Here is a 12,471-nt window from a genome sequence, read left to right on the forward strand (position 1 = left end):
CATTAAATCAGCAGTTTGATTATTAAAGAATATAAAGAAGATTACATTCTTAGACTCAGTTTTTTCTTCCATGTTTTTGGACGAGACCAAACTTATTTTGCTACACAATCTTCTACTTTTCCACCTCACAGGTTCGAGCACGCTTCACACACTCTCAGACACACTGGCTGCAGGCGACTTCTTTCTGCGTTCACTCGTTCCTTCTCTTTTCATTCGCACAATCACATCTTCAGCCTCAGACTTCTCATCGTATCCTGCGAGCTGACTCATCGTCTGGCTCCGAGGAGACTATTTTTTCATGTGGTAGGACGACCGAAGACCACTTTCTGTGTCATCGCTCACACAACTGTGTGTGTGTACGTGTACGTGTGTGTGTGTGTGTGTGTGTGTGTAGAGGGAGGGCACGACTGGCACACACTCGATGCCCATATTAGGAGCCGTTTCACCTCCGTCTTCCTCACTGAGCTCAATTCCTTTTACAGGTCGGAGCACATACTCCAGGAGAGCGAGCAGGGAAGTAAACTAAGCTGCCCCAACATGTACACAATTCTCTTTAAACCAGCAGTTTTTACTTCTTTGAAAAAAAACAACACAAAAGTAACAGGAAAAGCAACACCTAGATCACACTTCCTGCTAATGTCACCCTCAAAATGAATGTTTTCAAACCGATGAAGTGATCGGAGCAGAGAGAAAAAAAAGGAAAAACCAAAACTTAACACAACTCGCCTTAACGTGCAGCACAAGTGATCCATGGTCTGTAAAAACAGATAAATTCTAGAAATGTTATAATATAGTTTGGATGATGATCAAAATATACATTACCACAGTTTTCAGATCCTGCCTCAATAATATGTATTTATGATCCATTAAAATGATGATTTAAAGAGTTTCTTTCAAGCCATCGTTGTTGACTCTCCTTCAAAGACGTCACAGGCTGAACGTGTTCTTATGAATCATCCTGATGTTTAGTCTGAGAAAAGTTCACTTGCTGAGCAGAGAAATATTTAAGAAGAACTCGAACTAATATTTGGGGATGTTGGTCACAACCCTTCAATTTATCAGCATGAATGGACACAAACATTTGGACATAAATATTTCCACTTGAGTTTAAAATGCCAAAGATGTTGTTTTTGCCAAGATATATTATTTGTTATGGATAACTTTGCTCAAATCTGAATCTTTACATTTAAAGAACCTGGATGTGTTTGTTCCATCATTAACATCACAGAAGCTTTATTTCATACCTAAATTAACCTTTCATTGAGACTAAATTGATATATAACTTCATATAAACTACAATAAATACAGAATTGTTATAAATTGTGTCTAAATCTCCAACATCTATAGAGTTAAACATTTTTAAAGTGTAAATATGACATTCTATAACTGGGTTTATGTTTGTATCGTTACTATATCACCATAAACAGTTATATTTTGCCCACATGGACGAGTGAAGATACCGACTCAGCAGAATCTCTTTCTGCTCCCAGTTCAGTTTCTCTAGAGCGCTGGTGACTTTTTACATTTCTCTGACTCTAAAAGAACCTTTGCATGAATTCAGTTTTTTCATTTTCTACCGACGTGGTTGAAGGCTATCCCAGCTACATGGGGTGAGAGGCAGGGGACACCCTGAACAGATCACCAGCAGGACACAAAGAGAAATACAATGAACAGCCAGTCACAAACCTATGGACACATTTGAATGGTTCAATATTCTGTGTATGTTTTAGACTGTGGGAGGAAACCAGAGTACCCCGAGTAAACCCATGCAAGCATGAGAGAATGTAAAGTTTTGAAAGATTTTTTCTCCACAGGAAACTATGGCTGGAAACATTGAACAGTTGCTACTGAACCTGCATTTTTGCTGGATTAGAAAACGTGACGCAGACGATCGTGGGTCAGTTCTTGTTCCAACAGTGTTTACAAGCACGAGTGCATCCTCGCTCGCTCCATCAGAACCAGACGCTCAAGAGTCCGACAGACGGGAATTAAGACGTCGAACACCATAAATGAGAATTTATATCCACTGGTACATTACGCTCCATTAAGCGAGTGCTGGTCAACCAAATGCATTTGTGCGGCCATTAGTCGTGCTGAACACACAAAACACCGTCACGAGCTTTGGTTTCACTGCGATGATGCACACTCGCTGTCCATCAGGCGGGTGATGTCACTCCTTCCAGAGCCTCCAGACCACTTTATGTTTGGTCGTGTTGTTGCACCGGCTGTAAGTCTCCCTCAGATGTCGTCTTAAAAGCTAAATTGGACGCCGTGCTTCACGTGGGACCCATAAAGGTTTATCTGGTTCCATCTTTGGAGGATAGTGAGTCGCTATAAAACGTGTTTGATGACGGACGACCCGACGGCATCAGATTCCATACGCAGTAGATTTATATTCCTCATTTAATAAAGACTAATGCGTTTTAATCCGCAGGATTAGCCAAGAACCACAATCTAGTTACGTCATAATGATTTTCCATAGAATTTAACTATCCAAGCCACAGTCGGCGGCGAGTCTGTAAACCAAGACGACGTGAATCACTGGTTCTCAGGTCGGTCGGACTCATGGGTTCCTCCTCGTACAAGAGAAATAAAACATTTAACGTGCGTTAAAATAAGGTTACATGTATCTTAACCTGACTGTTCAAACGCTGACGGTGGAAAAGCAACAGCTCCGAGGCTCAATCAAAAATGACTTAACAGCAACAATAGAAGTTTTGTACATTCAACAAGTTCTAATCCAGCAGACTGACCCGAATAATGACCCGTTTATGAGAACGAAACCAGGAGGGCTGAGAGGCTGACGGACATCAGGACACTCACATTCAATACAATCCTGAGGTGGGTGAGACTATTAGATTCAAAACTATGTTCGTCAGATAAATAAAGAGCACAAATCAAGTCAAAAGAAACCAGGATTAACGTCTTATTCTATATTTTAAGAAGCTCGAATTAACAAAACCCTCTAGTGATTGTAGATGAGAGTCAGTATCATGAAGAGCCTCTTGGAACAGATATAAAGAATGTTAGTACAATGGTGTGTATTTGGAACAGTGTGTAACAAAGTATGACACCAAAAACAAACAAACTAAAATTAACGGAACAAATCCAAGTAAAGATACTAACTAGTGCTGTGATGATAGAAGTTCAAAAAGACAGATTAATCAATAATTATTATCTGTAATCACTTAAAATAAACTTGTGTCTGAATCATTAAAAAATACATCGAATCAAACATTGAGTCTAAATAAAGTGAAGTAAGTTAACACAAGTATTGTGACCATTGTTTTCATCCAGACAACACAAACACAAGGAGACAACACACAGAACAGGCAAACAAAACCGTGAAGTTGACGTTTAAACTACATTTATTCGTTTTGTAAAAAAGAACTTCAGTATTTTGACTCATTAAATCGCAATTAATGGCATTTGACGAGCCTACTAATAACACACTTGCTTACATGGAAGGATTAAGAGCAGAAGAAAATGTTATTGTTGTCAAAAGAAAGGTTAATAGATTATTTCCTACTGTATTTAAATAATATTCTTCTATTAAACAACCGTCGACCTGCAAACGTACTGAACAAAGGCACCGACTTCAGACTCCAGAAGAAGAATCTGACTGTGCAAAAGAACCCGTTCGTGTTGAGACACGACAAACATGCTCTGCAGACGCACCGTTGACAACATTACACAACTTGCATGAGCACATCTCTAACGCAACACAGTGTTGCATCTCGCTCTCCGGACGCAAGAATGTGCAACGGCGTTCGTTCGGAAGTAAAAGTTTCAACGAAACCTGTGGGTCTGACCTACACAACTTTGATGAAAACGTTGCTTCCCTCGGCGTCGGTGAGTCACCGTGGATGGGAATCACCCTCAGAACACCAGTGAGTCACACACAGATGGACGAGCGACACACACACCGGACCACAGGGCGAAACAGTCGGTTATTCTGCTGAATACAGCAGGGTGGGCGAGCACAGGGTCTCAAGAAGGAAACCAACGTTGTTGTGTTCATTTGAAAAGATTCTTGTGGAGCATGAACTTCTTAAAGCCAAGAGCATCACTTTGAAACTAAAGAAACAACTGTCTCTATAATGACTTTCTATCCAATGAATAATCGACTTAAAAGGCAACTTATTTGTTCATTTAAGTGTCTCTTAAATTGTTCTAGGACCTCTAGTATACTCCATTATACTCATCAGTTTCTTTTTGCACAAAACTCTCATTTAATAAAGATATTTATATAGAAAATACGCTTAAGCCCCGCCCACTTAAAATGCGCTGTTTTGGCTGAGACTACTGCTGTGTCTCAAATCGCATGCTTGCGTACTCAAAGTTAGTATTTTTAGTGTGTAAGTGCGTCTCAATTCTTAGTATGTAAATGTAGTGCTCCATACACACTAAATTGTCACTAAAACACACAAAACTGAGTATGGATCGATGGACACTTTCTACACTAAACAGCTCCATCTTAGTGACGATGTAAACGGAAGTTACGTCATATATATATATATATATATATATATATATATATTCATATACGTACAGGTGTATTTTCAGCAGCAGTAGAAGGATAAACACGTCTTCGCTGCTGATACCAGCTTAAATATCTCGCGAATATTTCGATTCTCATATTTTTTCTTTATTTCTTTTTCCAAACTTGCAAAATGTGCTGCTAGCAGGTGGCGATGGTGTTCCTACAGCTGGTTGAAATCATCCTTAAATAGTAGTAGAAGAAGAAGCTGTCGCGTCATTTCCTGTTAGTGTGTAGCAGCAGAGTTTGATTTGAGACATACTATCTGTGGAGGATTAGTTACTAGTTAGTACGTACACTATCCTGATAATACTAACTTATAGTATACTAAGAGAAATATGCGATTTGAGACACAGCATAAATCTCGTCCAAGCAACCACGCCCACTCTGCTCTGATTGGTCACAAAAACATGAGTTGCATTCAAAGACTTGCGTAAATTTCCAACTCACCCCTAAAACTCCCGTTTTGTATATTAAAAAGGAATAAGAAAAATAAGGTTTGCTGCTTAATGAACACGTTACAAAAACACCTAAAGGCAGAAGTAACTCTGACATGTTTACATAAATATTTATTTTGTTTATTAGCATGTAGGTTCTTAACTGATTTAGATCTTCTAGAGACACCTGCACCAGAGTGATGTCATCATGTTTACATAAATATTTATTTTGTTTATTAACATGTAGGTTCTTAACTGATTTAGATCTTCTAGAGACACCTGCACCAGAGTGATGTCATCATGTTTACATAAATATTTATTTTGTTTATTAGCATGTAGGTTCTTAACTGATTTAGATCTTCTAGAGACACCTGCACCAGAGTGATGTCACAATGTTTAACTTAAACCGTGATCTCGTTTGAAGAGATTTCAGACGAGAACTTTATTAAGTAATAACTTCAAAATGGAGCAACGTCATGATGAATAAACTACTGCATTTTGAACATTTACAACATGTTAATAAGTCAGGAGAGTTTTCACATTAGGTTCCCGTTAACAATACACAAAGAATGATGTCAACTAATGTTTGAAAAATATGTTAAACACAAAAGTGCTTCTGTCTCCAAATGTAACTTCTCGATACATTCACCAGATTTTCTCATTCCAGGGAAATTGCTGAACTTTTGACCAGTGACTGCTCTTCTATGTCAACATTTACATTCCTCCGGGACAAACCACAATGAACATGGACAGAGCATTCCAGCGTCCTGCACTTAAACAACATAAACTGCAGAGAAAGTGGCAGGAGAACGACAAGTATTCACATCTTGTTATTAACGGCTTTTGTTCATTTTCTAGATTTTTAACTTGAACGACCCTTCGATGACTTTAATCCTCAGCATGATTTGTTTTTATGATTCTTTTGTTGTGTGATCTCCAGCGCAGAAGCTCAGTCGCACAATTGACGACAACATTCAAGCGACAGTCAAAACAATCTTTCCATGTTGCCAGTGCTAGGACTGGGTATTGCACTGGGACAGGTTTACTGAACAGAACCGAAATAATTGATAATAATAACGATAAATATTTGATGAGATCAATGCTAACAAAAATAAACTTATATTACACAAAGTACAAATCTTGAGTTTTGACCAAATACGTCACTAAAAGTGCAGTACATTTCAATATTCAGCACTAGTACCGAAGCATGTCAGTCGTCGCCTCCAAACAACCAAAGGTTTGATCTCCAGCCGCGGTCCTTGCTCAAGAACACGTCAACAATAGAATATTCTTCCATGTATACAAGAAGTTTTCTTTCAACACGACAACCGTCCCACGCAGCAGAGTATGAGGTTGTTTCAATAATATACAAGACCTGGAACAAATACCAAAATACAGTAGCAACAACTTTTATCTACATCTCACTAAACCACATTCCTGCTGCAAAGAGGTTCAAGGTCATGCAGAAGATCAAAATCATCTTAATACTGTCTTCATCAAGGCCAACTCGTGGTTAAAGTATGAATACAACAAGAAAACATGTACATTAAACTACAATATGTATATATTTTAAGAGGAAAAGATCTAACGCTCATGAGAAGCTGAAGATAATCCTTAAAAACACAGAACCATGATCCAGATCAGGAGCCTCTTGCTCACAGACGTGGAGCAACAAAGTAATAATATCTTGTCACTTCACTAGAGTAATACTTCAGTACTTGTACATCATAGTTGTGTCACACGTAGACAGAACTTGTCACTATAATGTTCTCTTGGTCATGATCATCTCTTTGATATTGCTTTACTTTGGTCGTGTATCGTAACAGAGTCTTCACGACTGTATCACGACTGTATCACGACTGTATCACGACTGTATCACGAGGCCTCGTCGACACGATTGACGACCAGTTATGACGATGAAAGATTTAGACACAAAATACACACATACGTTGTTTTTTTTATACTTCAATCTGTTGAATTTATGTTAAATATTCTTGTGTTGCATTTACTTAAGTTGTACTCTACATACTACTGTATATTTTTGAACTTTTAATTTGAAATGTTTTGGCTCTTCACTTTGTGTTTTACTTCCTAATGTTCACTAAAGTTTCATGGTTCACTTTACACTCGCCTGCACAGAGTGAGGCCCCAGACTTGAGTCATGTGGCCCTTGTGACGTCAGAGTAACGTGTAGAGAATGAGCTCATGTTTGATTTAAGACTGAAAAACAGCTGAATTGCCATTAATGACAGAACAAAACAGGAGTGTGTCACCGTGTTATTGTATTCACTTTAAATACAACTCTTCTACATTCTTTGTTCTTTTTGTGGATATTTCTTTGAGTAAATATTGAGATCATATTCAGAAATATATATATATATAAATGTACGCATGTGTGCATTTCTTTTTTAGTTAGTTTGTAAATGTTTTATTGGCATAATTAGTTTTATTTTTATGTTGTTCTTTTTTTTCTTAATTTCCTTGTTTTTAAAAGGTTTTCCATCATATTCTTCTCTCTTTCAAGTTCATCCATCCATCCCTCGTTTTGACGGCCCCTCACAACATTGACACAATGTGGCCCCTGAGGAAACGTTACTGCCACCTGTGGTGCTGGACTCAACTCCAGGATCAGACTTTGGCTAAAAATATTTAATTTATTTGTATTAATTACTTATTTAAGTGCCATTAAATGGTAACGTTTACTGCATTTTATTTTATTAATCACCATTCATTTCATTCATATGACATCGTTTTTATATTCTGTGCAAATTCTTGTGTCGTGTTTACAACTTAACAAAGGTTTTCTGACATTACAAGTAGATAAAGACACTTCTAATGATAACATCTACTCAACAACACCTGTGTCTACATCACTGATGAACTACCTTCTCTTCCTGGTGCAACAATAACTGCTTTAAAACTAACAAACCTGGTTCAACAATGAACACAAATCTATTCTGAGACTCAACAGATCCGAGCTCAGTGGCTTTCAAAGAACCAGGATTCTGGAGCTGACAGAAGTGGAGCAGGAGAAGGAGCGAGAGAAGGAGCGAGAGAAGGAACAGGAGAAGGAGCGAATGAAGGAGCAAGAGAAGGAGCGAGTGAAGGAGCGAGTGAAGGAGCAAGAGAAGGAGCAAGAGAAGGAACAGGAGAAGGAACAAGTGAAGGAGCAGGAGAAGGAGCAGGAGAAGGAGCAGGAGAAGGAGCAAGAGAAGGAACGAGTGAAAGAGTGAGTGAAGGAGCAAGTGAAGGAGCAAGTGAAGGAGCAAGTGAAGGAGCAAGAGAAGGAGCAAGAGAAGGAGCAAGAGAAGTAGCAGGAGCAGGAGAAGGAGCAAGAGAAGGAGCAAGAGAAGGAGCAAGTGAAGGAGCAAGTGAAGGTGCAAGTGAAGGAGCAAGTGAAGGAGCAAGAGAAGGAACAGGAGAAGGAACAAGTGAAGGAGCAGGAGAAGGAGCAGGAGAAGGAGCAAGAGAAGGAACGAGTGAAAGAGTGAGTGAAGGAGCAAGTGAAGGAGCAAGTGAAGGAGCAAGTGAAGGAGCAAGTGAAGGAGCAAGTGAAGGTGCAAGTGAAGGAGCAAGAGAAGGAGCAAGAGAAGGAGCAAGAGAAGTAGCAGGAGCAGGAGAAGGAGCAAGAGAAGGAGCAAGAGAAGGAGCAAGTGAAGGAGCAAGTGAAGGTGCAAGTGAAGGAGCAAGTGAAGGAGCAAGTGAAGGAGCAAGAGAAGGAGCAAAAGAAGGAGCAAGAGAAGGAGCAAGAGAAGGAGCAAGAGAAGTAGCAAAAGAAGGAGCAAGAGAAGGAGCAAAAGAAGGAGCAAAAGAAGGAGCAAGAGAAGGAGCAAAAGAAGGAGCAAAAGAAGGAGCAAGAGAAGGAGCAAAAGAAGGAGCAAAAGAAGGAGCAAGAGAAGGAGCAAGAGAAGTAGCAGGAGCAGGAGAAGGAGCAAGAGAAGGAACGAGTGAAGGAACGAGTGAAGGAGCAGGAGAAGGAGCAAGAGAAGGAGCAAGAGAAGGAACGAGTGAAGGAACGAGTGAAGGAACGAGTGAAGGAGCAGGAGATCCAAGAATGTAATGCAGGCTGTGACAGGATGTGGAATTCATGAACTTTCCAAAGAGCAACATTCAGACTTGAACCCACGAGGAGGTAAAAGTGTGAAACATTAAATCAAAGCGATCTTAAAACAACTGATGAATCTGATCCACAAGTTGATAATAATAATAATAAAAGCTTCTGAACATTCAATCTCAGTCACTTCATGACCTGGTTCTTCATGATTCTTCCCTCAAACCTCGTTCGCTCCAGAGACTCAAACTCGTCGAACTCTTGGAACCAGGAAATGACTCCGTTGAGGCTCCTTTGTGGACCTAATGGCGAGACCCGGATCAAGAAGACTCACCTCATGGTTCTCTGGAGCTCCGCACCCTCGCTCCCAACTTCGGCTGACTTCACGCCTCGAGTCCGCGCCTGGAAGTCTCTGGAATCGCCGGGAAAGAGGCGCAAAAGTCTCGCATCTACAGCCGAGGTCTGGCGAGCCTTCGGCGGGATGAAGGAGCGACGCCTCGTGCACTTCCTGCTTGGTGGAGCGGGAGCGCGCGCGGGGGGGCGGGTGTGGGGGGTACAGTAGTGGGTCTGAGCTCACCCGGGGTCAGGGGTCGAGGTAGAGGAGACGCGCTGGAAGTTCCCTCTCACGGGCTGAGGGTCTGGCCGCGGGTTCGAGTCCTGGACTCCAGGGGTCTTCAGTGCGGCCTGTCACTCAAGCCTCTGGCCACGCCCCGCCTCAAAGTGGCTTTCCCACGAGACGTTCAAGTGCGCCTCGGAGAGTTTCGTCTCGGCGTCACAGAGCTGCGAATATCTCCCAGAATACACCTGTTCTGTCGGTGAATATATCGCCATCAGATGCTCCTACATTTCGACAATAATAATATTGATCGGTATATTTAATTATACACAATTCTAATTGTAATACTCGCTCGGCGGAAGTATCGACCGACGTTCTGTCGTGTCCGCAAAAGCATCAGATCAGCGTCAACAACATGACGTATCCTCTCGAGCAAAGTTCCTTTGACACATCAGAGTAACTTTTTAACTTGTTCTTCACAGAATAAAGACTTCTTTGTTCAAGTTGAACTAGATGATCCCGAAACTACTTTATTCTTCTCTTGGTGGAATTTGAGTTATTTCAGTAAAAAGATTAAATACACAATATGTTGACAATACAGTTAACATGATGAATACAACAACTAAAAACAATAATAGATGCTAATTTTAATAGAAAACATTCAAATAATAGAAAACAATAATACAAATAAATAAAATAATAACCCTGTCATCATACTCTGAACCCCCCGCACAGGAACTAGTACATATACAACTGCAATACAATCAATATAAGTGTATTTACCATATATATATATATATATACACCTTGTTATCCACTAGTTGTTATAATAATGTATTTTATTTAATGCATTTGAATCAACCATCTATTAATATTCTGCCGTTTATTCTCTCATGTAATAAAATAATAATAATAATAAACAATAACAATTTAAAAATAATGATGAATATATCAACAACAATAAACAGTAGTACAAAAAAAAGACACACTACAAAAGTGTGTCAGTGGTGTGTGTGTATCTTGTTCTCTGTCTGGGATTCACAGTGAGATATGTGTGACCCAGACGTAGTGACTCACAACAATAATGAACACAACATAATTAAGTGAGACACGATTATCAAATAGTAACTCATAGTTGTGTCACACTTGACACACACAAACACAAACATTCATCATGTGAGAAGGTAAAAGTCATGAGTCCAGAGGTATATATATATATATATATATATATATATATATATATATATATATATATATATATATATAGTTTTGTTAAAAATGTTAAAATACAACATTTTTTTATTGCAGTTTAAAATAAGTTTGATTTTTTTTACTAACCAACAAAATAATAATGTTATTATACTTTCGTTTTAAAAATGTCATGTAAATCCAATTGTGCAAATATATGCATACGTTGATCTTTGTTGTCATCTCTGTAACATCCCACGACCCCTGAACGCACCATCTAATCCAGCCAGGTTGTCTCCCCCTACAGGCTGTCTGGAGAAGTTCAGGCCCGTCTGAGGACTGACCAAAAACATCATCAAACGTCATTAGATCAAAATAAATATTAATGTTGTTGAACAAACACTTGGTTGTGTGTCTGCGATATACTGTTGGACACACACACACACACACACACACACACACACACACACACACACACACACACACACACACACACACACACAGTTAGTGTATTCTAAAGAAAGACAGTGACACACTTGCTTATGAATGGAGACAAAAGAAGATGAGAAGGAAGAAAGGAATGCATTGCGTCTCCATGGCGTGTGTAAACATCCAGAGAGCTAATACACACTCTCACACACACACACACACACACTCTGAGCAACAGTTGCTCTGGTATTTTTGAACCACACACTTCCTGTTAACTCGTCACTACACAACTCAAACTAGTTCAACTTAAGACAAGAAGTGTTTGTAACACAAACATGTGCACACACATCAAAGTAAGTGTTACTTTAAACAGTTTTTTAAACAAAGTGTAATGTTTAAAAATATTATTTTTGGTTTATTACTCTTTTATCGCAGCAGGTTTTGTTTGTTGATATCAACACAAACATGTTCATCGTTTCTTGATGATGAAGAAAACAATTCAATCAAATCCGATTGTTGAGACTTGATGCAGTGTCTATGATTCTCCACTAGATGGTAGCAGAGACCAGTGAAACCATGTCCCTCAACCACGACTCATGCAGTAATAACTTATATATGTCTATGGTTTTATATATATATGTATATATATATATAAAACCATAGACATATATATATATGTCTATGGTAATATATGTATATGTATATGGTAATATATGTATATGTATATGGTAATATCAACCAGAATGTTCGACGTCAGAACCGACCGTGAGTTTGAAAGACTTCAAATGTAAAATTATTATTGTTCATGAATTTTCTTATTAATTGAGGCAAATATTTTTTAGTTTCGTATTTTCGTTGCGACGATAAATAAAAACATTATTTTGCATCTGTGGACACTTTGGAAAATAACCTGAATCTAATTATAGAATAATATTAACATTAAATCATACTTTTTTGTATCATATTTATTGTTTAACAATTAACAGACAAGCGTCATTTAGGAGCTTTTTCAAGTGATGATTGAAATGTTTGTTCCTGAGACTGAAAATGTTTTTATAAGAATTTGAAAATTAGAAAAATTCAATAATAAGTTAAAAGTGATTTTCGGCAGAAATTAAATAGTTAAATGATGAACATATTAGCTTGAGTGTGTGTTTTGTGTGTGTGTTTGTATGTGTGTGTATAAAGGTGACCCTGTCATCAGAACCCCCCGCACAGGAACTAGTACGTACACAACTGCAATACAACCAATATAAGTGTATTTACCATA

The 12,471-nt window shown here is 38.8% G+C and overlaps 1 protein-coding gene across 2 annotated transcripts in view; it reads right to left on the bottom strand.

Annotated features, from left to right (window-relative positions):
* vaspb (vasodilator stimulated phosphoprotein b) overlaps positions 1-9,732 on the bottom strand; it is a 32,118-nt gene extending 22,386 nt beyond the window's left edge. Inside the window, exon 1 of one of the 2 annotated variants that reach the window (XM_087795633.1) lies at positions 9,363-9,732. In XM_087795633.1, the coding sequence (XP_087651759.1) occupies positions 9,363-9,367 (5 nt within the window). In that variant the 5' untranslated portion in view covers positions 9,368-9,732. The remainder of the gene's footprint in view (positions 1-9,362) is intronic. The other variant, XM_087795632.1, reaches the window with a different exon arrangement.
* Between the last annotated feature and the right edge of the window lie 2,739 nt (positions 9,733-12,471).

This window comes from Callionymus lyra, chromosome 7 (assembly GCF_982586985.1).
Source record: "Callionymus lyra chromosome 7, fCalLyr1.hap1.1, whole genome shotgun sequence".
Lineage (NCBI taxonomy): Eukaryota > Metazoa > Chordata > Actinopteri > Syngnathiformes > Callionymidae > Callionymus > Callionymus lyra.